The following is a 25888-nucleotide window of genomic DNA, read 5'->3' on the forward strand; positions in this document are numbered from 1 at the left end:
CTCGGAGCCGGCTCCTTCGGCCGCCTCACTTTGCAGACGGGGAAGCAGGGCAGAGAGATGGAGAGCCCTGGGCATCCTCGGAGATGGCATTCGGACCCGGTTCTCCGTTCCCGGGCTCCTGTCCTGTGGCCTCTCCCTTCCCTCTGACAACGATGGGCCTTGGCCAGGGTCACACAGCTGGAGGGCGTCAGAGGCAGAAATGGAGCTGGGATTTCCCTGGCTCCATGGCCGGTCCTCCATCCGTAGTGCCATTGGTGCCCAAGCCCACAGATACCATTACCTTCCCTCTCCACGAGGGGACCACAGGAGACTCTGCTCCTTGTGGGCCAGGCTCCCTCAGCTCCTCCGTGGAAGGTCAGGGCCTGGAGCAGACGGCCTTGCTCAGTCTGGCCCTGACTCAGAATGGGCAAAAGAGGCCCCAGATGTCCCAACTCCAATTCCGGCGCTCCTTCCCCCGGCCCGGGGCCTCTGGGACGACCCCGAATCTCCGCCAAGACCCTTACCTCCACCTGGCATATTTCCTCTCGTAGCCGATGGCGATTAGCCCTTCCTCGGCAGAGATTTCCTTGAGCTTCTTCCAAGCCGGGCAGGTGAGGATGTGGTCCACTCGCCGACCCCACCCATCAAACTGCTGCAGTCTAGGGGGGTTCGCCTCACACTCTTGCCCCAGGGAGAGGATCTCGCCCGATACTCGGGCCCCAAACCTCTGCAGGTCCTGGGTCACTTCCGCAAAGACCTGCAGAGAAGACACCCCAGACTTAGTGGCAGACCTTCCCTTCCCAAATCCATCCCCTCCTCGGGAGCCAGGATACGGGGAAGCAGTGGGAGCTCCAAGACAAGGCAGTGAGTCCCACTGGGCGGAGCGACCTGGCGGCGGAAGCCCTGCCACGCTCAGTTCTTTCATTTATTAGTTGGAACCATAAGACTCCTTCATGGAACGACTGTGATGATCACAGGAGAAGTGGGGATGAAAGCACAGGATTTGGGGGCCGGGTGGGGACTAACATTCAGCCCCTCCCGGTTTGAGCTGAGAAGAGACTGAAGAGACCCTCTTTCGGGGGTTCTGAATCTCTTTGGTGTTATGGCCCCTTAGGGGGCAGCAGTCTGGTGGAGTTTATGGGGTCCCCAGAATAATAGTTTAGTAGTTTTTCAATCATGTCCAACTCTCCGCGACCCTGGTTTGCAATTTTCTTGGCAAAGACACTGATGTGGTTGGCCGTTTCTTTCTTTAGGTCATTTCATAGATGAGGAAACTGAGGCACAAACAGGGTAAAATGATTTGCTTGGGATCACATAGCTAGAAGGTGTCTGAGACTGAATTGAACTCCAGGCCCAACTTACTCCTTCCTTCCTTTCATTCCTCCCTCTCTCTTTCCTCCCTTCTTTCCTTCCTTCCTTTTTTCTTTCCTCCCTTCTTCCTCTCTTCCTCCCTCCTAACCTCCCTTTCTCCCTTCCCCCCTCACCCTCCTTCCTTTCATTCCTCTTTCTTTTCTCCCTTCTTTTCCCTCCTTCCTCCATTCCTCCCTCCTAACCTCCTTTCTCCCTTCCCCCCTCTCCCTCCTTCCTTTCTTCCTTTCCTCTCTCCTTTCTTTCCTCTCCCTCCCTTGGTGAATTGAATTAACACAAATTAGTAGGAGATGACTCAGAGTTTCCTGGTAATTCTTTCATGCTGTTATTGAATAAAGGAGGTGTGAACACTCCCTCCCTCAACCAATTAATGTAACTACTGAGTCCTTGGGCATCTCTATTCAATCAATCAAGAGTGCATCCTGGGTATGAACCGTCTTTAATCAGTTTGGGAGGAGTGAAGTACTTTGATCATTGGATGAAATTAGCTGACACTGCACAGCAGGCGCTCAGACAGCTCTAGATCCAGATCAGAGCCCGCCTGGAGCATCCCAGGAGCAGATTCCAACAGTGGGGAAGTTCTGCAACCAAGACCCCGAAGAAGATGTTCTGGAAGGAGGGGGAAGGGAGTTCTGTATTCTCACCTCACCATCAAATGAGATTCTGTCTGCAAAGGGCTTAGCGCCACACTAGCACACAGTAGGAGCTTTAGGCTTCCCTCTTCTTCCTCCTCCTCTCCTTTCCCATACCTCAGACACCCTCCCCTGGCCACTCTGATCTGCTTCCCCCTTTATAACGTGAGTCCCTTAAGGTCAGGGGTGTCAGTGTTTCACTTTTGCATTAACCCCCCTCTCGGTGGCTCCTTCAGCTTGCTCACGCACTTGTCTAGAGAGGAGCTGCTACCTCCAGTCTTAATATACCTGAAGCTAAAGCTTATGGGTCCCCAGTGCTGTGCTTCCATTAACAGGTTGCCCATGGACAGAATTACAACTAGGTTTCATTTAGTGGGAACCAGCCCCTTGAAAAGTGGTCAGGTTGGCACTGTTGAGAGTTAAAAAACATGGCTTGCCTCGGGCCTAGCACACTAACTAGCTAGTTGACCTTGGGCAAGACCTTTGTCTGCCTCAGTTTCTCCAATTATAAAATGCGAGGAAAATAGCACCGACCTTTCAAAGTTGTGAAGATAAAATGGGGTGATATTTGCACAGTGCTTAACATAGCACCTGAAACATAGTAAGTGCCAAATAAATGTTTCTTTTTTTCCTATATTCTTGTTCATCTTGAGTGTGTGTCTTTGCTCCCCACAGATATAGGGTCTATTACTGATCAAGTAGCTCCCTTTCAAAGCTCCATGAAAGGGGCTCCTTCCCATAAAGCATCTGGTTCACAGCGTAGCCAAGTCCTCAGGGATTAGCTATTTAAAGGCCCCAGAAATAGAGCTAATTTTTGTTCTTCCTATGAAGCTCCTACCTCTTAATTCCCAAAGGTGTGCATAGAATACCAGAAAGAAATCAAAGATAGGGTTAATTCAACACATTGTGGTTATTTCTAGAACTTTTTTCTTTCCCTTCCTTCCTTCCCACTTTTTTCTTTCCCTTTCTTCCCACTCTTCTCTCTTTTTTCTCCCTCCTTCCCTCCATTCCTCTCTCTCTCCTCCTCCTCTTTCCCTCTTTGTCTATTCCTCTCTCCCTCTTTCTGCCTCCTCCCTTTCTTTCTTCCTCCCTTCCTGCCATTCTTTTTTCTTCTTTCCTTCCTTTTCTTTCTTCCCTTCGTTCGTGGAGCCTTCTTTTTCTCTTTCTCTTTTCACCAGGGCAGCCTCCGAAGTGCACATTTTCAGCTGCTGTAGCTTCTGTAATGTTTGCCCTTAGAAGCCCCACATGGATCCTGGAGCCTCAGCTATTTTTTTTTTGGGGGGGGGGGGCTCTGTCCTGTTTCTTTCTCCTGCCTTAGTCACTCAGAAGAAAGCTAGTCCCTGCCAGAGAGAACCCAGCAGGGAAAGTGATGGACCATGTGACTTCACAAAGGAAAGTCACCTGAGAGCTGCGGAGGGACAGAGAGGAGGCACTGAGGAAGATGACAGGCTGAGGAGGAGGCTGGGAAAGTGTCGGGGAGACCAGAATGAAAGCTGGCCGCCTGACCCTGCCTTTGTCCTCTGGGACCGAACCCGAGACTCGGCTTATCTCGAGGCTCGTTTTTCTTCCCTTCTTGCCGGCAGTATTATGGGACGGCCTGCAGACGTGGGAAGCATGATGAGCTACAGGGAAGGCACCGGAAGGGACCAGAAAGGGAGCGGAGCCGGGTCTCCTTGCCCCAACTCTGGCCTTTCTTGCTGATCCGACAAACAAAAAGAAAAAAGCCAAGGTGGCAACGGGCCTATTTCCTTTTAAACAGCCAGAGTGCCCAGAACGCCCACCTTGGAGAAGCCGGGGCCTTTGGTGGCCCCTCAAACAGGCCCCTGGTTCCCAAGAGTAGTTCCATCATTTCAGCTGGCAGAGAAGAGAGTCCCGGGCTGGGTCAGGCAGAGAGCCCAGTTCCCATTCTGGGTTTGCCACCTGTTAGCCCCGTGCTATTGGTAGGGCTGCAACCTCTCTGTACCTCAGTTTCCTCATCTCCTGTACTAGAAATCTAGGGCTCTTTCCAGATCTCTTTGGGGAGGCTGAGGTAGAAACTGGCATCAATGTGGTTTGGTAGGAAGAAAAGGGGTGAAGCTGTACCCCGACTGCTGATGGGGGGGGTGAAGGCGCTACTGAGAGGGAAGGGATGAAGCTGTACCCCAACTGCTGATGTGGGGGGTGGAGGCAATACTGAGAGGGAAGAAAAGGGGTGAAGCTGTACCCCGACTGGTGATGTGGGGGGTAGAGGCAATACTGAGAGGGAAGAAAAGGACTGAAGCTGTACCCCGACTGCTGATGTGGGGGGTGGAGGCGATACTGAGAGGGAAGAAAAGGGGTGAAGCTTGATGTGGGGGGAGGAGGAGCCCCTGAGGCAGGTGCTGCCACCAGCGTTCCTTGCATCTGTCCCCTTGTCTCTGTTCCCTCCGCTACCCGGGGCCCATCATCCGCTCCCAGCTGCCCCCAGCCCATTCAGCAGCTCCACTGCCACTGGGAGTGGGTGGGAGGAGAAGAGGGGGCGGGGGAGGCCAGAGCTCTCCCCTGCCTCGAAGCCTTCGGGGACCAAGCACAGCTAGTGGAATCTTACCGGCCCCAGGAAGAACCCAAGCTTGGGCTCCTCTCCCTTTGGAGCACCTCCCGTTCTTCCCTCCCTTCTGCACGCACAGTCCCCCCGCTGGGGCAGATCTCCACCTCCCTCCCGGTTATACCGCCATGCCGGCCCGTGGCTGTCCCCACTCCGGCTGCCCCTGTGACCTTTCGGCGGGGCGGCTCCGGGACCGGTCCTTGCAAAAACCTCAAGCTGCGCGGGTTCGCGAGTCTTTTTTGGGGGATAGGGGGTGGGTTCGCGAGTCTAAAAGATGGGCCAGAGCCTGGCCCAGTGATTGCATCAATGTAAGGATGTCCCAGGTGGGAAAACTCCCTCTAAAGCAGAGGTTTTTTGCCACTTAGAGAAAGGGTAAATGACTCGCGCAGGTCCACATGGCTGGTAAACGCAAGGAAAACTGAAAGGGACAGAGAATCTGCGGAGAAAAGCAGCCCCTCGGAGCGGGCCGCCTGGTTCTGTTCGGAGCGGGCCGCCGGGTTCCGCTGGGACCGGAGCATCCTCCCCCAGATCCGTCCCCATTAGGGCAATCAGCCAGGCTTGCGGATCGCGGCCCCTGTCATTCCCGGCCCGGCTCATTAAGCCCCAGCTGTCCCCGGAGGCTGCTCCGCCCACGCCCGCCCGTCAGAGATGAAGCAGGCGGGGGTGTGGGGGGAAGAGCCTGGCCCTGGGGGGTGGGGGTGGGGGTGGGGGAGAGGGGAGAAAGGAGGAGGAAGGGAAGCCCAGCCCGGTCCCCTCCTCCCCCAGCTCGGTTCTCCGACCTGGTCCCACACTTCAGGGCAGGCGGGGGCGGGGGGGGGGGAGGGGGGAGGGAGAGGGGCACAGCGGCTTCTGGGATTCAGGAACTGTTTCTTGGGAGCAAACTTCCCCAGGCGGCCAGAGAGGTTAATAGTCAATCTGGGGCCCTTGACCCTTCTCCCTTTGAAAAACCAACCCTTGAAGGCGGCGATAGAAACTTACAGATCAAATCACGCCCCTGTCCCTGGGCCAGGGAGTCCGGCAGCCCAGCGCCCTGGTCCTGGGGACGCGGATGTTTCATTTACTCCTGGGGGACAGATCACTTCTCCATGAGCCTCGGTTTCCTCGTCTGTAAAATCCTTTCTGGGGCCCTCCCAGTGTCAGTCTGTGGTTAAGTGACTTGCCCAGGCTCACACAGCTAGGACGAGTTAAATGTCTCAGGACACATTTGAACTCAGCTCCTCCTGACTTCAGGGCTGGGGCTGCACCCACTGCGCCACCTGGCGGCCCCGAGGTTGGGTTTCTTGGAACCAGCACGGTGTGGTGGCCAGAGTGGAGAGTGTTGGACCAGACGGCAGGAACTCCTGGGTTCCCATGCTATTTCAGACATTTTCTAGCCGCGATTCCACTAAGGAAGAGGCTGGACTCCATGGCTTTCTGGGTTTCTGCCAGTTCTAGATCAGTGATCCACCCACTTCTAAATTCCTTTCCAGCTCGAAATTCCCTAGAGGCACAATTTGAACTGGGTCTCTCGGTTTGCAAGTTCAAGGCTACAGTGGGGGGAGGGGGGTGTTCCCTTCCTATCTTCCTGGGGCGGCTGAAAAACAGGGCAAGGCCAGGATGTGACAGGACAGAAGGGAAAGGAGGTACAGCACTTTCTCCAAATCCTAGCTCTCTGGACAAGCTGGAGCTTCCTGCTCTATAGGAGTAAATGGGCAATCGGCCAGAGTACTTCTCTCCCTCCCCCCCTTCCCCCGTCAGCTCATTTTCTTCCTCTCTTCTCTTCCAGGCAACCAATAAAGTGCTATTCCTTTTTTTAAAAAAGTGAAATCCTCCTCCTAGATAACTTTTCAAGGTTCCCAAAGGCTTCCAGGATAAAGGTGTTTGCTGCTGAAGAGCTTTCACAATCTTTTTCTAATTTTTCTATTCGAAGTTACACATTATTCCTCAGGCATACAGCCTAGAGCCAAACTGACCTACCTAGCTGGGGGATGGAGAACAGGATTATTGGATGGAGTGGGGATGTCCGGGTGAAATGTTAATCACTGAGCAATGAGTTCAGGCTGCTGATCCTTGAGCACAGGGCTTCAGTCTGGGAGGGGGGGGGTCATCTGGCAAGTTGGAGTTGTGGTGGGGGAAGGGGCCTAAGTCTTGTGGATGTGGATGGCTGGAGTTGGATAGAACTGAGCCCGCATAGGCCAGTTGGACACGATTGACCTAAAGTCCTGATTCTACAAGACTGAGTAGTAATGTGATTACAACAGAAAGGTTGGGGACCTTTGTGGGAACTCCTTGTACCAAAGAGCCTGCTCTATGATCAGCCCTGAATACTTATTTATGGGTCTAACAAAAAGGAGAAGTCTCATTGGAGGAGTGCAGGACAATCCCCTTCTAAATCCAGTTGCAAAAGAACACATAGTTTAGGGAAACTAATGTCCTAGAAAATAGGGCAAGTCAGGAAAACAAGTTCAGGGGCCCTTTCCACAATATCAGCAAGCATTTATCAGGGGCTGGATACACACCAGGGATAATCCTGACTGCTTGGAATACTAAAAAAAAAAAAAAAAAGCAAAAAATCCTCCCTTGAAAGAACTCATGTTCTAATGGAGGAGACAACATATCATGGTGAATTGGATGGGGTAGAAAAGGGGACCAAGGCAAGGTCTCCCATTTGAAGGCAGCGTTTGAGCTGGATCTTAAAAGACTGTCTTATTTTAAAAGTCAAAGATGAGACTGATGTGGGAAAGATTCCTTTCTAGATTCCCACCCTCTCCTAGTTAAAATGTAAATTGCCCTTTAACTCACAAATCCTGGTCCCTTTGAATTCCAATAGAAGATCTGACCTGTTCCCAGCCCCACCCGGATTTGAGCCAACGTTGGGGCTACACCCGAAAGCCCCTCGAGCTAAGTCTCCTATTATAAAAAGATCATGCTGGGAACCCCTCTTTGCAGAGATTCCAAACATGGCTACCATGTGAGGACCCTCTGTCCACTGGACCCTCTGTCCAGTGCCCTCCTTATCTCTACCTTCGCCTATACTTTAACTTTGCTTATCTAATAATAAACCTCTTTTATCAATCTAGCTCTCCGGGCCAATAAATGCTTTTATTGGGAACTCGTGCCGCTACTAGACCCCCTTGCGCCGAATCTGTACCCCAAACCTGCCACTAGACCTTAACCCTAATTTCATTTAGGTACCCCAAAGCTAGACCTCAAAAAGACCATTCCAAGCATGGTCAACAAAATAATGTGCAAGACCTTCTAGTTCCAAGTCCCTATAGTTATGAGGTCCTGAAAGTTGTGTCGTACAAAGAGAAACAAGAATTGATCCCCCGAGGCAAGCAGGGAGAAAACACTGCTAGAGATCAGTTTAGCTCCCTGCTCCCACCCTCTGGAGAGATGATCCAGTTCAAAATCCAAGTTCTATCAACCCCCTGAGATTCAGCCTTGTAGGGGGCTGCAGATAAGTGAGGAAACTCTGGGTAAGATCTAAGACTCTTTAGTCCAGAGGGAACCTGCTAACAAGGTCTGGTTTGGCTCCCCACCTCCCTTTGGTGTTCTCTTTCCCGAGAAATCAGGGAGGCCGTGATCACCTGTGTTCTACTCATAGTAAGGGGCTGTATAGCAGGGTGCTTATAGTTTGAACTTACTCAGTATGATATATGGTTCTCTACTTGGCACATGCTCAGTGTGCTGTAATGTAATCATACTGAGGTATTTAAGGGCTGAGAGGACTGGAAATACTCTCCATCTTTGACCATCCTGGTGGCTCTCCTGCCTCTTTCACTCCTCCAATAAGACCAAGGCTGGTCCAGAGATCCTTCAGAGAGCTAGTCTGGATATTACATTTTGGCGCCCAAGGTGGGGCTCTAGAAAGCACACTACACACCCTCTGTAAAGGTCTCCCCTTGCCATTCTCTTGTCAGTAATTCCAGTCATGTCCCTGAGGTTAAATTTTCCCTCTTAAGGTCTACTTATGGGTCATAGCTTGGCTGCTGCCCTCTTTTGGGTCAGCCAGCCACGGCATTTGGTGTCTCCTTGCCCCTCCATGCCTTGTGATGTCTTCTCCTGTAACCCTAGTGTGCTTTTCAACTCTACTTCTTATAGCTAATTCTTTTGGGGTGCTAAATCCCTTTCAGGTTTTAGCCTGCCAGCTAAGGCCATGCCCAACCTCATGGGGTGCTCCCTTTCTACTGGGTAATTGAATTCCATTGAGGAACTTTTCATATGCTCCTTCATCCTGCTTCATATTTACCATTTCTGGTGTCTGTTGTATCCCTTCATTTTGTCTGCAAGCTATTCCCCTGAATAAATCTAACTTTTATCAGAGATAACTGAATCCCAACTTTTGGTGCTTCTCATTATCCAGTGTCTACATCAGTGACAGGATTGCTGAATGAGAAGTGTCTAGGATCTAGAAGCTAAAGATGATAAAAATCACTTTTCTGATCAAGAAAAGCAATGGGATGCTAGATATTCACTTAGGTTTTCAAGGAAATGGACCATAACATTAGTGCTCTGCAGGCCATATTTTAGTATCTAAGGGACCTGGAGCTCTCTTAAACAAGCACAGTATTCTTGAAGGACACTGATGACAGATAGCCCAAATAATCTCTGCAGTGGGACAAAGAAGAGCAGATGGTCAGCACCCAACTCATCACCTGGACAGGTGTATTTGTCAATAGATCCTTTTTTTTCCCTTCTGCCTCTTTATAGAATTTCCATTTTAATTTCAAATCTTAGTTTACTGTCAGTTATCCAATAGGAAGATGTGTCCTCCCTTTGTGGGGAGTGGGCAGTGATTTCACCAATGTGAAATGATAGCCACCCCCACATGTCCACATTAGCCCTTCCTGAATGACTCTTAGCCCATCTGGAAGGCCCTGAACCTTCCAGATTTCCACATCAGCAAGGCCTGAGTGCAATGATTACAGGATGTGAAGGCTTTCATAATTTCAGAACCAAAGTAAGTGAAAGTGACTTGGCTGTCTTAGCTTATTGGAAAGACACGCACTTGACTCATTTCTCATCACTGCTCCCAGTCCTCTCATGAGCAGACTCTTATTAGACTTATCTAGTTCCCCAAGCTTGAGGGGGCTCACCCAAAGTATCAGAGAACCTTTATCAAGGACACAAAGATATCAATGGATGCCAGGGGTGCTCATGGGCTGTCCAATGAGTATTCCTCACTTTTGCCAATTTTCCTTCCCATCCTTGCTTTTTAAAAAATCCTGTTTTTGGAGGAAAAAAACAACAGGATGGATTGCTTTGGGGAAACTTCAAAGTTCTTTTAATGACCCCAAGCTTCTTCCTGAAATAAAAGCCTTGTTTTTTAGAGCCAATATTTCTCTTGTTTTGCATAACTATGAGTCATGGACCACTGCAGTCTCAAGACTTGAAGGTGAGGATCACCCCGAGGGTAATGGAGAGAGACACATGGTGGGTGGGTGGGAGTTGGCTGCCGCACAATATAAATCAGGATTTATGGAGTGAAGAGCAGCATCCCAGGGACTGGTTTTTAAGAGATCCCAGGTCTGATACAACTGCAAATCATGGAAAGACACACTAGCAATAACAGACTATTCTAGGCTTTAAAGGCAGCAAAAGCACTTTGCATCTATTGGCTCATTTTAACTTTACAACAATTTTGTAGGTATAACTATTCCCATTTTACAGATGAGGAAACACTTGAGATGTTGTGTGACTTGTCCATGTTCCTGCTGTTAGGGTTAGAGATGGGATTTGCCAATGGGTGACTGACCCAAAGGGAACGGTTGGTGCCCAGCTCCATTTTGTAAATTGTGTTGGCTCGTTCCTGAGAAGTAATATCAAAACTGTATTTTCAGTACTTCTTACCTACATGGTAGGTACTTTGTTACAGTTTGATTTTGGTTGACTGATTTGGCAGCCATGGAACGGTACTCAGATGTTATCAACTGCCAAATACTGAGGGCCTGCAGAAAGGCATCTGGAGTGTTCTGTGGGCTTCTAAGGATTCATGGGAGATCTAGGAAGAATCTCACGGAACCAATATGTAGAGGGCGGACCAAGTTCCCATATGGATGAACCAACTATTCAGATATCCAAGCTGATGTTTTTTCAAGGTCAGACAATCCTAGTTCTAGAACTGGAAGGGACCTGAAAGGCTGCCTATAACTCCCACATTCTACAGATGAGGCTATGGAAAAACAGGAAGTTAAGCATTGAGTATCACAGGAAGAAGGCTTCATGGCTTCTGGATCCTTGGCTCCAGAAGCAGTAACCTTTCCACTGTATTTTCATTAAATAAAAGGTCTCCAGAATCTTGCTAAATGAAAATTGCTTCACTCAACCAACTCAGTTCTTGGCCTTTTGGTTTGTTTTGTTTGGGAAGGAAACCTGGCAACCAAACTGTCTGCTTGACGTGGGTAATCTCTGCCATTTTCTTATCCTCTTTGTGGAAAGGATGATGTAGAGGTGTGCTCACTGGTAGGGAGGAAAGCTTCGGAGAATGGAAATGAACAATGGAGTTGATTAAGCCCTAATTCCTCTGGCCAGCTTTAATCAAAAGAAGAGTGGAATAATGCTTCTGGGAACATCTTTGATTAGAGTCTTCCTGATTTCCACATCAGTAAGGCCTGGTGCAATGATTATAGGATGTGGAGGCTTTTGTAATTTCAGAACCAAGCTAGGTCAAAGTGACTTGGAATACAGCTTCTTGGAAAGACACTATGCCTATCTGACTCATTTTGCATCACTGCTCCCAGCCCCCCTTGAGCAGTGGTTGGGTGCCAGTCCTGCATTTGGGCCCCAGCTCCTGGATGATGCTTCTTTGGGGGTCACAGTCTCATACAGTCGTCCCTTCCAGGGGCACCTTGAGAAGTTTAAGTGGTTTTTGCAGCCATCCAGCATGGGATCACGACATTCAGACACTTGTGTGCCATCCTAGTGCAGGGAAGTTGAGCGCTCCAAATGTCACAGGGAGAAGACATCAGATACTGGATTTGAATCTGGATCCTTGGGTCCAGAAGCAGTAACCTTTCCACTGTACTGTCACCAAACAGGTGAAAATTGCTTCACCCTCATACTCCTGACTTGCTTTTAAAACCTCAGCTCGCTGGGCCTTGTGGAGGGAGGTACAGAAGGAAAACCCGACAACTGTGCCTTGAATCCAGCGAAGGTGCTTCTGGGACTTGGCAAGGATAAACAAGCCTATTCACAGACCACTCGGTAATCAGCATTTCTTAAAAGACATCCGATTGGCAGGAATAGGACTAAACATCTCATTAGTGAGCTAAACACTTAAGGTGTCAAGACTGATCAACCAACATTAGGAACTAACTCAATTGTTGCTCTCAGAAGCAAGGCCATCCAATGGACAGAATGCTGGGCTGGTAAGAAGGGGAGGGGACTTCTCCATTCCACAAATATTAATCACATAATTACAACAGCAACAAGAGCTGGGACATACTGGCTGACCTGGTGAAGTGATATAACTTCTCAGGATCTCAGGCAACCGTAAGGTGCCCTCCTACATGGTAGAAAAGGGATAACACTGTCCAATTGTGTCATTTCATAGAAGGACTCCACATTGTATTCAATATAATTATAGGTGATTTCAATTGTGTGGGGATGTACTACCAATGCATGCCTTTGGCCATGGGCTAGAGATGGACGGAGGGATGGGTGCAGAGAACCAAAGGAAAAAAGATTCAGTGTAGAGAGAGATGGAACAATAGATGGACAGACAGATGGATGTGGACAAAGGAAATAAAGGATTCAGTATATAGAGAGATGGGACGATAGATGGACGGACAGATGGATGCAGAGAAACAAAGGAAATAAAGGATTCAATGTTTAGAGAGTGGAACGATGGACGGACGGAAGGATGGATGCAGAAAAACAAAAGAAATAAAGGATTCAATGTATAGAGAGATGGAACGATAAGATAAATGGAAACAAAGAAATGGATGTATGGATCGATAGATGTATATAGAGATGGATGTATGGACAGATAAATGGAAAGATGGGTAGATGGAGAAACAGATGGATGTATGGATAGATGAAAGCATAAATGGACAGATGAACAGAAACAGAGAAAAAGATGAAAAGAGACAGAGATGGATATATGGATGGATAGATGAAAGGATGGACAGAAGGATAGACAGATGGAGACAGAGATGGATGGATGAAGATAGATGAAGAGATGGGAGAGAAAGACCGTTGGAGAGTCAGAGACCAAGCGACAGAGCAAGCATTTATTGAGTGGAACCCTGCTTGGCGCAGTCTGCCCCCCATTTTCTACCAGTCACGCCACCCTGGGAAGTCCCATTGGATGGCCAGACTGCCAGCCCGGTCCTTTCTTGTCCCCCAATCCTCTGCCCCTTGATCTCTGTCCCTCTGATCTCTGACCCACTGGCTCTGGGCAGACTCCCTCCCCCCAGCAGTTCTCCCCCAGTCCTCTTCTCTCCTCCCCACCCCCGCTCCCGTTAGATTGTAGGGATTTCGAGGTTCAGGGCCCTCTGTGTTTCCAGGACTTGGTACAGGGTCCCGAGTCCATGGCAGACACTTAACACCCTTTTTTGACTTGACTGCCCTCCAGTGCCTTGCGCAGGCCCCGGATCCCCCTTTGTCCTCACCATTCGTGCCCCCTGGCTGTGATCTCCCTGACGTGGTGCTTCTCTAAGGTGGAGACTGCAGCCCACGGGGCCTTCTGGCGGATGCGCACTGACCCCAGGCACGGGTCACTGAGATTCATTCTGATTTTAACCAATCACTTCGTTTTGGGGCCCCGGGCGCCTTGAACTGGACTCCTTCCCGGCCCTGCCTGCCCTCTGCCAGGTGTGCCAGGGCAAGGTGAGGAAGCAGGGGGCGGGGGCAGGAGCAATAGGCCCCAGGCTGTCTCCCCTCCTACCCGCCCCAGCCCTGCCAGGAGGCCCGCCCTCCGCTGGCCCCCGAGGCCGCTTTCCCTCCGGCCCACAGCCCGTGCCTGGAGATGGGCATCCTAGCTTCCCTACCCTGCGGGCTGCTACTGCCCGCCGCTTGCCCGGAGCCTCGCCCTGGCCGAGGCCGCTCAGCTCAGGGATTGCCACCCCAGCTTCTCCACACAACACACCTGGGGGGGCAGCAGCCTCTTCAGAGCGCCCCTCAGCAAAGCGTCCTCCGCGTACTGGTTGCCCAGGCTGGGCCCCCCTTGGAAAAACCTCCCGATGTTAGCCCGGGCAAAGGGAACGTCAGCCTCCTGGGGCAGGCTCCTGTGGTGGACGCTTCTCCTGGGCCCGCAGGCCTGGGCTCGGGGGAGCACCCGGCCCCGCAGGGGCTGGGTCTGTCTGAGCAGCATGGGGCCTGTCAAGGACGGCGGGGCCGACCTGGAGGCGGAAACGGCCACGGGCTTCTCCCAGCCCCGCGGGCCTGCTGCCAGCTCCCCAGGTCTGGCGGCCGGCCCCGCCCCACTGCCAGCTCCCCAGGTCTGGCGGCCGGCCCCGCCCCACTGCCAGCTCCCTAGTCTGGAGGCCGGCCCCGCCCCGCTGCCAGCTCCCTAGTCTGGCGGCCGGCCCCGCCCCACTGCCAGCTCCCTAGTCTGGCGGCCGGCCCCGCCCCACTGCCAGCTCCCAGGTCTGGCGGCCGGCCCCGCCCCGCTGCCAGCTCCCCAGGTCTGGCGGCCGGCCCCGCCCCGCTGCCAGCTCCCCAGGTCTGGCGGCCGGCCCCGCCCCGCCTCTGGGACACTCCTCCCTTCCCGCCCGCCCCCTGGTCTCTCTCCTTGGGCCTGCAGACCCTGTGTCTGGGTGACCGCCCTCTCGAGCCTCAGTTCCCTTAAAAGGAAAAGGGACCTTTAAGGGGTCCCTTTAAGGACCCCCCATTCCAGCAGCCTCTCCTCCTCCCCCCCCTCCTGCCCCCCTGACCCCGTCTCCCTGCTGAGCAGAGGGCATGGCCCACTCCTGGATGGAGCCGTCTGAGGCCCTGAACGATGGAGGGACTTGCTCCCACTGGCAGGAAGTGGCCGAGTCAGGATTCGAACTTAGATGTAACATTCAAGTTTGCGGGAGCGGAAGGAGCCTCACTTAGTACTTCACCCCACCTTCAAGGGCAGGGAAGCTCCTCGCGCATGCGCCGGCAGAAACCTTTACCGGACTGTGCGCGAGACCCGAGAGCCGTTAATAACGGTCAGTCCCAATCGTGGTCTCAGGGGAGGGTGGAGAGGGAGTTTTTATTTACATATTCATGAGGTAGCGGCCAATCGCGGAGCAGGAGCTCTCTGATTCTCCAGGAGCAGGGCGGGGAGAGCTCCTGCGCCTCTGACTCGCGCCCAATGAGCGAGCGGCTCATCATGTATTATTCATGAGACGTCGATTTGGGCGGGCGTGGTTTGGGCGGGAAGAGATCCGGGTGGCACTGCTTCGGAGGGGAAGGTCGCGTTCGCGTTCGCGTTCGAGGGGAGGGGGCGGCCCAGTCGCGGGGTGGGGGGCGGGGGTCCGTGGTTTTTTTCTCTTTCTCGCTCTCTGGTTTTGAGTGGTGGGTGAGCGTTTACCGAAATAAATAAATCCCCCCTTGGGCGGGGGTGGGAGGAGGAGGGAAAGAACTGAGCCTCTGCCCCTCCCCAGAGGCCGCAAGGTCCTGAGGAGAAGTTTGAGAGGGTGGGACCTGGGAGGTCGCAGGCGGGCCTGGGCCCCACTCTGGTGTGACCCTTCCCCAGAAGAGGAAACTGAGGCAGGGAGAGGTCAAAGGGTTTAGGAGTTTAAGATTAAAAGCCATCTAATCTAATCTCGATTTACAGAAAGAGAAACCGAGGCACGGAGCGGTCAAAGGGCCTAGGAGCATAGGATTAGAAAAACTAATCCGTCCCCTCGATTTACAGCAAGGGAAACCGAGGCACAGAGAGGTCAAAGGGCCTAGCAGCATAGGATTAGAAAAACTAATCCGTCCCCTCGATTTACAGCAAGGGAAACTGAGGCACAGAGAGGTCAAAGGACCTAGACCATAGAATGAGAGCTGGAGGAAGCCTTTCTAGGCCGCCTAGGATCACAGACCCAGGCTTGGAAAGAACATTCAGAAACTGTCCAGAGATGTGGACAGGGCTTTAAGTGGGGGGGAAAGGGGGGAGTTAATCTGCTAAAATTCACAAATGTATGGATTTAAACTCAGGATTTGGGACTCCCAATAGGTCTTTTCTACTTTCAAAAGAATCCGAGACTTTTTTTTTTAAATAATAGAGGAGTTTCCCTCTTCCCCCCCCTCCCCTCCTTTGCAGTTTTTGTTTTTAAGATTTTTAAGCCCTTGAATAGAAATTGTACAGGAAGTTCTGGCTAACAGCTTTGGCTCCTCTTGGAGTTGACTGTAATGGTTAGTACAGGGTCAGAGGTAAGAGCTTTCATTTTAAGGAAAATTCTCTGGACTTGATAAAGGTCCACTTGTGACTCCTTGTGACCACTCGGGATTTGCTGGGATGAAAGAAAAAATTGTAAATGTTGTCATGCGGTCAGTCTCGGGCGTTTACTGAAAGTGAGGGGAGAGCATCGGGCTAAATGTTTTGCCCAGAAGTAGCCCGGAATTGGAAACGGCCATGGTCGGCCATGGTCGGTGATAAAGGGCAAACATTGGAAATAACAGCACCTTTTGGAGCATTTTAAGATTGATCCAGTTCCTTATAACAGTTGGGAGGTGGTAGTTGTAATTTACCTCGTTTTGCAAATGAGGAAATGGGGTGCAGAGCACGGAAAAGGCCTCAGCTGCTAATGACAGAGTTTACCCAGCTGCTAAGGGCAGAACTGGGATCCAAACCCACTTTTCTCCTCTCCCTCGTATATGACTTCCCCCCATTACTTTATATAGTAATATAATAGAAGCCATGTACTGAATTTGAGGGAGAAAAAAAAAAATATGAGTTATCTGACAGGGAAGGTTAGTCAGAATCATGAATAATTTTTGTCAAATTGAAATCTCCCCGAGTGGTAGGGTAAGGGGGCAAATCAAATAACATGTAAAATGAGAACCCTAAGGAGGTTTGGGGAAGAATGAAGGCTGCCTGCAAATATTTGAAGAGCTACGGTGGACATTAGTTTTCTTCTGCATGGCCACAGAGAGCAGAATACTTCAGGGATTTCAGTTCATAATAAGGAACTTTTTAACAATCCCAAAATGTAGATAAGTAATTTAAATAGTAATAATTTACTCTGTCATAAAGTAAATTCCCTGTTACAGAAGGTATTGGGACACAGTAAAGGAAGATTCTTTGTTCCCCTTAGAAGAAGGAACTGGATCCAATGACCCGGGACTTAAGTCTCCTCCAGTATTCTGATTCTGTTGATTCTGAACTCTTTCCTTCCAATCTAACGATTGTATACATCAATGAAACTTGCTCTTCAGCTATAAAAAGTACCATCTTCCTATGAACAACACAGCAAGATAAAGTCTGCTTTCCCCTCATAGCATCATACTGCTGTGAGGAAGGTTATCCAGCTTCCCAGGCAGAATATCTTAGTGAAGTATACAGAATATAAACTGCATCATAAAGAGCAGCTCATTTCGGGCAAGGGGAAACAGGGATGAGTCAGCCCAATATGATAGCCTTTCAGAAATATAAAAAATAATAAAGATTCAAAAATATAATAAAAATAATAAAAAGCCTTTCAAAAATATAATAAAAATATAAAGTGTAGATTCAGAACACTTGGCTTTGTATCCTGCCTTGAATACTAGTTGTATGCCCTTCTTTGAACCTTGGTTTTCACCTGTAAAATGGGTGTTTTATTTGTTTCTACCTCACTCTGAGAAAGATATGAGGAGCCCGTAAAGTGGTATTGAAACATAAATTATTTAATACTCTTATGTTTCATGGGGAATAGAGGGCTAAATTTAGTTAGAATCTGATATTATTTGACCATGGAAAGTCAGTAAACTAATCAATCAGCATTTATTAAGCACTTTGTGCTCGCATTATTTTGGGCATTGGGGATACAAATTTAAGATGAGACAGGCTCTGCCTTCGAGTAGCTTATGTTCTGTGGGAGAGTACATGTGCTCTCTAACTAAATACAAGATAATTGCAGAGTAATTGAGGATGCCACCATTTTGGGAAGGAATCTGGGGAAGAAGGCCTCTCAAAAGATGTAAATCACTCAGCCTCTCAGCTTCAGTTTTCTCATTTGTAGAATTGGCTTAATATCTACCCTGAAAAATTGTTGAAAGAATCCAGTGAGATAGTGAATGCAAAACCCTTTGAAAACCTTCAGCGCCTGCATACATGACTTAAAAAAAACCCCTTTTATTTGGTATTCTATTTTCCCCAGTTATGATGACTTTTAAAAAAAATATATAGTACACAGCACGGTTTTATATAAATCCTTTACAAACCATGTTTCTCTTGAGCACCCTTCTGGCCACTCCCCCAGAGAGTAAAATTGTAGGTATTTGAACCTCATCCCCCACAGGGAATCCGAAGCACAGAATGCTGAACAGATTTGCTTCAGGATGTCATCCTTGCCGAGAGAACCTAAGAATCCTGGGGGAGAGCTCAATAAAGCATTGCTGCCACAGTTGAGCTGTGGGGTGGCTGAGATCTGAACGCCCTGTGCAATTCCCAGTGTTTGTGTCTGTCGTGAAAATAACTTGTAAGTGAAAGACATCGGAAAATTAGAATTCTGCTCTCGATTCTGCGGTTATGAAATCCTAACTGTGTTTTTAGATAATGAGTCAGAGAACAAGGTGATAAGAACATCAGAGCTCTTCTCTAACGATCTGTAGCGCTGCCTCCTGGGGCTGTCAGTTTGAGAGCTTTCAAAACGAGGCAGTTTGTGCTTGAATAGGAGACCTCCGCAGAGCTCCCGCTCCAAAGGGACACACAGCCCCAGCGACAGCAAAGCGAGAGGTTGAATGGCGGCTGAATGCTGTGGGATCCGGGTCCTCGTGTTCCTCCAGGGTTTGGCCCGAGAAGACCAGGAAGAGACTTGATCCTGCTTGGAGAAGGAAAAGCCACAGTAACTGAGGAGCGCTCAGGAGGGAGGGAGGTTAGCTTCAGGTGCAATGAAAGGCAACATGAAGGCTTTCTCCTCATCTCTGGACAGCCATGCCCTTCTTCTCTCCTGTTCCTGTAGATTTGTGTTAGGTTAGAAGAAGGTAGACCGTGCTTAATCCATGTTTATTGATGATTGACACAGGAATTATTTCAGGATATTGGAGAAATCACGGTTCTAATCCGGGCTCTTCCACTTACTATTTGTATGTCTTCAGATAGGTCACTTAACCTTTCTGTGCCTCGATTTCTTCATCTCTAAAAGGAGGGTTAAGTAAATGATCTCTAATACCCTTAAGTCTATCATACCAGGATCCTGGCCTATTTCCCTTCGTTTAGACTTTTTTAATAGGGTCCTTCCTTTCTCATTTCCTTGTATTGTGTGTGTGTGTGTGTGTGTGTGTGTGTGTGTGTGTGTGTATGAGTATGAAAGGCACATTGAATTGGGGAGTTTCTGACTCAAGGCTGGCTCCCTATCCACTATACCATGTTGCCTTTCCTATCTTTATAATGTTTGGGACATCTAGAACTCTTTCCCTTTTAGAATGTCAGTTTTCAATTAATTTAGGAAAAAAAAGTGTTTTAGAGTGTTCAGATTTCTAGAAACTTAATAAACATTAAATGATTAAGTTCCCAAAATAAGTGATTAGTTTCCTAAGGGTCACTAATGACCTGATGTTCTGTAGGTTTTTGCAGATAATAAGTTTAATATAGAGCATGCATAATAATTGATTGTGTTCTAATTGGTTCATGTCATCATTAGGCCTTACTTCTTTAGAAATGCTATCAGGCTGTTTTATAGTCACAAGTAAATGAAGAAAATTCTAATATAGAAAGCTATTTAAAAATCATTATTCCTCTTATTTATCTTCTAAGACTAATAACCACCCCAGTAGGGGGTATTTTTTAAGGACTAATGAACTAGGCCCGGTATGAACTTTTACTAAATGGTCTCTCATTCCTACAAAATCCTCAGATTTTCTTAGCAATATCCTAATTCCTCGGTGAACTTGTTCTGTACCAGGCGGTGTCCAGGAGTCAGTCCCCAAAGCCCAGCCTGGGATGAGCACAAGCCAGAGAGCTGAGATGGCCCGTTTCGTGGGGACGTGCAAACCTGGTAGAAGCCCGCCCCCCCACTCTCCCCAGCCAGGCTGAGTTTACTCCAGTTGGAGAAAAACCAGGGAACCCCCCACCCTTAACCACTACTGCCACCTGGTGGAGGCTCACAGGGGAACTCTGGGCTTGAGAGATGAGATGAATCAGGCTCTCCCAGGAACCCACAGTGGATGAGGTCCTTCTATGAGTGGTCTTGTTTTAGGGGCTTACGGCTCCCCGGGAGGGGGACCAGGGCCAGCTTGCCTTCATGGGGAGGGGGCAAAGGCCTTGACGCCATCAATCACTCATTGATTTTTTTTTTAAGTCCTGAGTAAGAGGGAAACTACCTTGAATTCTTTGTCAAGTGCTATCATCAGCTAACGCTTCTTTGTTTTTACAGGACAGAGCTATTACTATCGACAAGACATCATGGCCACTACTCAGCTCTCTTACTCCGTCGAAACCTACAAGACCACCAAGGTATTTGTTGGGGATGGACGCCGAACATTTGGTTTAATGTAGCAGAAAGACTCACCCGAGTCCCATCATCAGCTGGCAGGGATACCCTATTCTGACTCCTTGTTTCTAAAGGGAAACCTCTTCCTTGGTGCTTCGGGCCTTCCCTAGCTTTCTCGCCTCATCTCCCAAACGCCCGATCCCAGAGGGGCTTCTACTTGGAGTCTTCATTCCCCCGCGTCCGCCCTTCTGCTTTAGGCTTCTATAAATTGCTGTCCAGCCTTTAAGTGGGCAGGCCTCTTCCTTCTCAAAGCCCTTACAATACAACGGGCATTTATTAAATGTCTCCTATGTATCGGACTCTGCTGATGTGGGGATTTGTTGTTCAATCGTGTCACTCCTTGTGATCCCATTTCTTGGCAGAGATTCTAGAATGGTTTGTCATTTTTTTCCTCCGGCTCATTTGACAGATGAGGAACTGAGGCAACAGAGTGACATGACTTGTCCAGGGTCATACAGCTAGTAAGTGTCCAAGGTTAGATTTGAACGCAGGACTTCTTAAGTCCTAGCACCACCTACCAGACTAAACTGGAGATACAAACAAGAAACAGTTGCTGCCCTCAGAGAGCAAAGCAAATGGGGAAAAGCAACAGTGGAGTTAGAACCAAGGAGTGAAGTTGATATAAAATTTCCCCTCCAACAGCTGTTCTTTAGTAATCATGTTTTAAGTCTTGCTAAAACCTGTTGCTCTTAGACTTGATACAAATGGGTATAGGCTCTGTCCTATTGGCCAGATGACCGGTCTTTCCAGAGCAGCAGTGTTCTTGTATGCTTCTTTTAATGTTCTTATCAGGGATCTTTAGAATGTGCCCCCTCAATGTTTTTTAACCTGTGTGGGGCTGACCCAAAGGGAACCCGAGCTCCACAGGGCCTGCTGAGACAAAAAGGCTTTGTGTGGACTCTGGGAGAGACTGGGTCTGTAACCTGAAGACCGGCCAGCCAGCAGAATCACTGTGGAGTGAGGAATTTGTACCTTTGGCCACAAATATCATTTCCCAAGTTGTGGATGCTGGTGACTTCCCTTCGAAGGAGGCCCTTTGTCTCCTCAGGATGTAGCTTGTATCCTTCTTTATGTACTCACTGTCTCCTCTTTAGAATGGAGCCCCCTTTGGGTAGGGAAATATTCACTTCCATCTTTTTATTCCCAGAACTTAGAAAAGAACAAGCCCATAAAAAATCCTTGTTGAGTAATTATGTAGAGTTGAATTCTCTCCCCTGCCTAAAAAGGCAGAAAGCTGAGGTATTGGGGTCCCAAGAGCCCCCTCCCGCTCTCTCCCACCATATGCCCAGGCCTTTTAAATGGCTTAGTTGCCAGCCCTGGCTTAGGCACCCAATCTGTGGAGGAGACCCCGTCTCCAGCTTTGCAGGCAGCCAACTCCCAGATTGTCTTCTAATTCAGAAAAACATATTATGCTCCAGTAGGGAGATAAAGGGGAAAGATTTGGCGTTACAATTAGTTTAACTTCCTGTTACTTCTCTTATCTGCTCTTTTCTTTCCTCTGAGTGGATTGAAGAAATCCATTGGTCAAAGGCCTCTATTCTACAACTGAGGGACTGAGGGAGGGAGGACGAGCTCCCTATATTTTATCCTCTGGAATTAGCTGTAGTCTGATCTCAGTTAACAGGCATTTAAGTGGATGCATGGTTAGGCTGCTGGGTGTGGAGCCAGCAATTGTTGTTCAGTCGTGTCTCTTTCTGATCCCACTTGGAGTTTTCTTGGCAGATGCTGTAATGGTTTACCATGTCCTTCACCTCATTTTACAGGAGAGGAAACTGAGGGAAACAGGGATATGTGGCTTGCTCAGGGTCACTCAACTAGTAAGCTAGTATCCGATTTCAGAGCTGAATTTAGGTCTTCCTGATTCCAGGTCTGGGGCTCTATCCACTTTGCCACCTAGATATCCACTAATTGGGACATCTGTATCTATTTCTATCTGTATGACCCCAGCAAGTCATTTTTTACCTTTTTACCTCAGTTTCTTCATCTGTAAAATGAGATGGAGAAAGAAAGATAGAGAAAGAAAAGGGCAAACCACTCCAGCATCTCTGCCAAAAAAAAAAAAAAAAATCCCATGGACAGTATAGGTGCACTATGGTCCCTTGGGTCTTTAATAGGTAGGTGATTCAGAACAACAACACTCTCAAAGATTTGTGGGGATGCTCATGATGTCTTGAAAAACCACCACTTTACCCTAAATACCTCGATTGTTTTGAAAGAAATAAGGTTTAGACCTGAATTATCAAAGGATAATTAACTCAACCTTTTCATTTTGATTGACTGTGGCATTGTGGTCTGATGCCTTTTTTCTTTCCCCTTTTCCTTATGAACAGTCCCTTCCCCCAACCATGATGTGCTTCTTTCATGTCCTGAGAAACCTTTCCCCTTTACAATCTAAATAACCACGGGATTTACTGTGTGCTGATCTTTCAAAATGCTAATCTTGGCCATTTTTTTTTCCTTCCAGGAAACAGCTCTGTTCCCAACTCAAATCACCACTGAGCATGAATCTTTAGTGTTGGTGAAGAAGCTTTTAGCCACTTCTATCTCGTGCATCACTTACCTGCGGGGGCTGTTTCCAGAGAGTTCTTACGGAACCCGCTGTTTACACGGTAAAACTGCAGTCAGTGATGAATTCTGATATTTTTGTTCTTGGCTCTGCTCCGTAATAGCATCAAGCATTTCTTGCTCACAGAAGGTGTTAATCCCCAGGCCTGTGCCAGCTCTTCATGATTGATTTGTTCATTTACATACCTCTTTCATTTAACTATCCCAGATTCAATAGTTTTACTACCAGGTGCCATTAGTTCCTGGCTTGATACCAAATGGCAGATTAAGCGGCCAATAAATCTCTGTGAGCCAGTCTAGGAATTCTGGGCTTTATCTGCAGAGGCAACAGCAGCCGGGTTCAAGGCCATTGGAGGCTTGGTATTTTAAGTGCTCTACTCCGGTAGTTGTGGTCTGGAAAATGAAATTGTACTTGAAGTGCTTTCTAACACTAATTAGATTCGATGGCAAAAACCATTTTGCCCGTTTAGAGCTGCTAAGAGAATATACGTAGCCCCGATAAACTCCCATCAGTCTCATCGTGGAAATTTTAGCAACTTAAATCAGCAAAAGCCAGTTTTAATGATGCATCACTGGATGGAAGTGACCTTGGATTCTCAAAGCCTGGCCCAACAGGGAGCTCTCTAGAAGGGTCTACTCAAATGAGATAGTGCTTGTGCGGGGCTTTGTAACTTTCAAGTGTTGTTTCTGCGTCAGCAATGATGATGGTGATGGGGGAGCTGGAGAGGCCCTGTGGATGGGCCCGGTGACAAGGCTGTTGTCCAAGGACTCGTCTAGATAAGTTGGGAGAGGTTTGTTGCTACTTTGGCTTCAGGGAATTTACTTTTTAAGTTAGTTTTCACATTCTGTCTACTGAGTCACAAAGGAGTTGCGATCTGTGTTGGTGGAAATCTAAATCACGATGAGATGGTGGTTCCTTGAAGAATTAAATATTTTGGCAACTATTGTAATGCCGGAGAAACTGAGGCAAGATAGAGATTAGAGCGTATTTAATAATTTACTTGAAAGGGAGAGATTTACTGGGACCAAGTGGATCCATGGTTTGGTCCCAGGGATGAATGAGACTATTGTCTCCAAGAATCCCTCAAACAATCTGAGTTCTCGATGACATATATACACATGGTTCAGACACAGGAGGTAGGCCAAGGTAGGGGCGGAGAGTGGGAATGGGACTCTGACAGGGTGGGGTGAGCCATTGGAGATGGGGATGATGTAATGGGGGGAGGTTCCCCGGAGATGGGGAGAGGTATCTTGATAAGATAGTATCTTCTGATAGCTTGGGTTGGGGAGAGGCATTCTGATATTCTAAAATGTAAGATCTTTTATCCTTATCAAATATTCTGATTAAGAGAGAGGGGTGGTTTTGCAGGATTTATCAGAACAATTAGGTCACAATTCAGGGAAATCGAGGCAGGACAATTTAGGGAGACTGAGTCAGGATAATTAAAGAAACTGAGTCAGGACAATAAAAGAGAACTGAGGCATAACATGATCAGTTTTATCCTCTTCTCGATTGTCTTCAATTTAGAGGTCTGAAGACAACCATGCCTGGTTTCCATGTCTATTAATTTTTTTTGTCATCATTTTCTTAGTTTGTTTCTGTTTTTCTTTCCCTTCGACTTTCAATGTTCCTTCTGGACATTCTATTTTCATCTCCTCCTTTTAGGTGATGAGACTTTTACAGGTGATCAGAAAACTGTTTAGAGGAGCAGCCATTTGGAAAACCTTCTGTTGAGTTTTAATTAGACTCTAATTACCATTTGAAAAATACAGGTGGAATTCTCCAGATTTCTCCTTTAGATGTTCCTTTTCCCAATCTCTCTTTACACTAAACTTCTTAATTCTAAATTTTACAAGTTGCTTTGGTTTCTTCCTAATTTCATTTCATTCTTAATTTTCTTCCTTTCTAAATTGTATTTGATACTGGCTCACATTGAAATTCATATCCTGGAGACAAAGAAGCCATAAAGGTCAATTACATTGGTCATTTAAAAGTGCATCTGTGGTGTACAATAATTGCCATTATATTTTAAGAAATGCTTTCTTGTGTTGTTAACTAGCAATAAAATTGTTGGTAACAATAATAAGTGACATTTACCTAGCACCTCGTTACAGTGTAGAACACTTGAGTTGCTTTTCATGGCTGTCACAGAGATAGATACTATAGAAGCTGTTCTCCTGATTTTACAGGCTCAGAAAGGGTAGGTGACTTGTTTATTGTCACACAGCTAGAAAATGTCATTGATGGAAATGGAACCTAGAACTGCCTGACTCTGTGTCCTTATTCTATTCTACTCTTTTTTTTTTTTATAATTACAAATGTCTCCCATCGGCAAAATCGAAGGCCTCCTAGAATGATTGTACTGCTTGGAGATATTTTTCACTTTTAACAATGCTAAAGAATTGCAGCTGTCAATATGAAGGGACTTGAGGGGTTGTCCAATTCAGTCTTGCACCCAGGGTCCAAATCCCTGCTACACCATAGGATCATGGGATTTAGAGCTGGTAGTGAGAGACTTTAAATATTACTTGATTCAACCCTTTGTTTTACGGATAAGGAAACTAAGATACAAAGAGTTTTCATTGCCATGGTCAGTGTTGATCATCTGTCCTGTGGGATAATATGTCATTAAAAGACAGCCTATTGTCATTTTTCGAGAGCTGTACTTGTTAGAGAATATTAAATTAAAACTGGCTCCTTTCTCCTTTTTACTCCTTAGTGTTGGACTCTGGGAAAATTTAATCCTTTTTCTACATGTTAACACCTTTGATTATTTGAAAATAGCTATTATCCCTAACAAATCTTATTCTTCAATAAAATAATGTTAGCTTGCCATTTAGGGGAGAGGATGGGGGAAGGAGAGGAAAATCTGAAACACAAGGCTATGCAAGGCTCAATAATGAAAAATTATCCATGCGTATATTTTGAAAATAAAAAACTTAAAAAAAAAAAAAAGAAATAATCTCTCCGAGACCCATCCAAAATTGGAACAGGCTATCTGGGGAGACAATGAGCTCCCCTTGTCTGGAAATGACCATGACATGTTGAATATTTTGTAGTGAACATATTTATATCTGCATTGTCTACCCCATAATAATGCTGCTTAATAAATGTTTCTTGGCTAATTGATTTTTCAAGTATCTGGCAGGGTTTTCCATACATTATCTCAGTTTGTCCTTTTGACCACCACTGAGGTATAATGCAA

The 25888-nt window shown here is 47.7% G+C and overlaps 2 protein-coding genes across 6 annotated transcripts in view; one reads left to right on the plus strand and one right to left on the minus strand.

The window, feature by feature from the left end:
* Window positions 1-13932, minus strand: part of LOC127545663 (acyl-CoA dehydrogenase family member 11-like) — a 35774-nt gene extending 21842 nt beyond the window's left edge. Inside the window, exons 1-2 of the mRNA XM_051973093.1 lie at window positions 13613-13932; window positions 504-736 (exon numbers count right to left, since the gene is read on the minus strand). Coding sequence (XP_051829053.1) covers window positions 504-736; window positions 13613-13837 — 458 coding nt within the window. The 5' untranslated portion in view covers window positions 13838-13932. The remainder of the gene's footprint in view (window positions 1-503; window positions 737-13612) is intronic.
* A 310-nt stretch (window positions 13933-14242) lies between these two features.
* HORMAD2 (HORMA domain containing 2) overlaps window positions 14243-25888 on the plus strand; it is a 71749-nt gene continuing 60103 nt past the window's right edge. For 2 of the 5 annotated variants that reach the window (XM_051973094.1, XM_051973095.1), the window contains exons 1-3: window positions 14243-14660; window positions 20001-20080; window positions 22582-22726. In XM_051973094.1, coding sequence (XP_051829054.1) covers window positions 14465-14660; window positions 20001-20080; window positions 22582-22726 — 421 coding nt within the window. In that variant the 5' untranslated portion in view covers window positions 14243-14464. The other 3 variants (XM_051973098.1, XM_051973096.1, XM_051973097.1) reach the window with 3 other exon arrangements.

This window comes from Antechinus flavipes, chromosome 1 (genome assembly GCF_016432865.1).
Source record: "Antechinus flavipes isolate AdamAnt ecotype Samford, QLD, Australia chromosome 1, AdamAnt_v2, whole genome shotgun sequence".
NCBI lineage: Eukaryota > Metazoa > Chordata > Mammalia > Dasyuromorphia > Dasyuridae > Antechinus > Antechinus flavipes.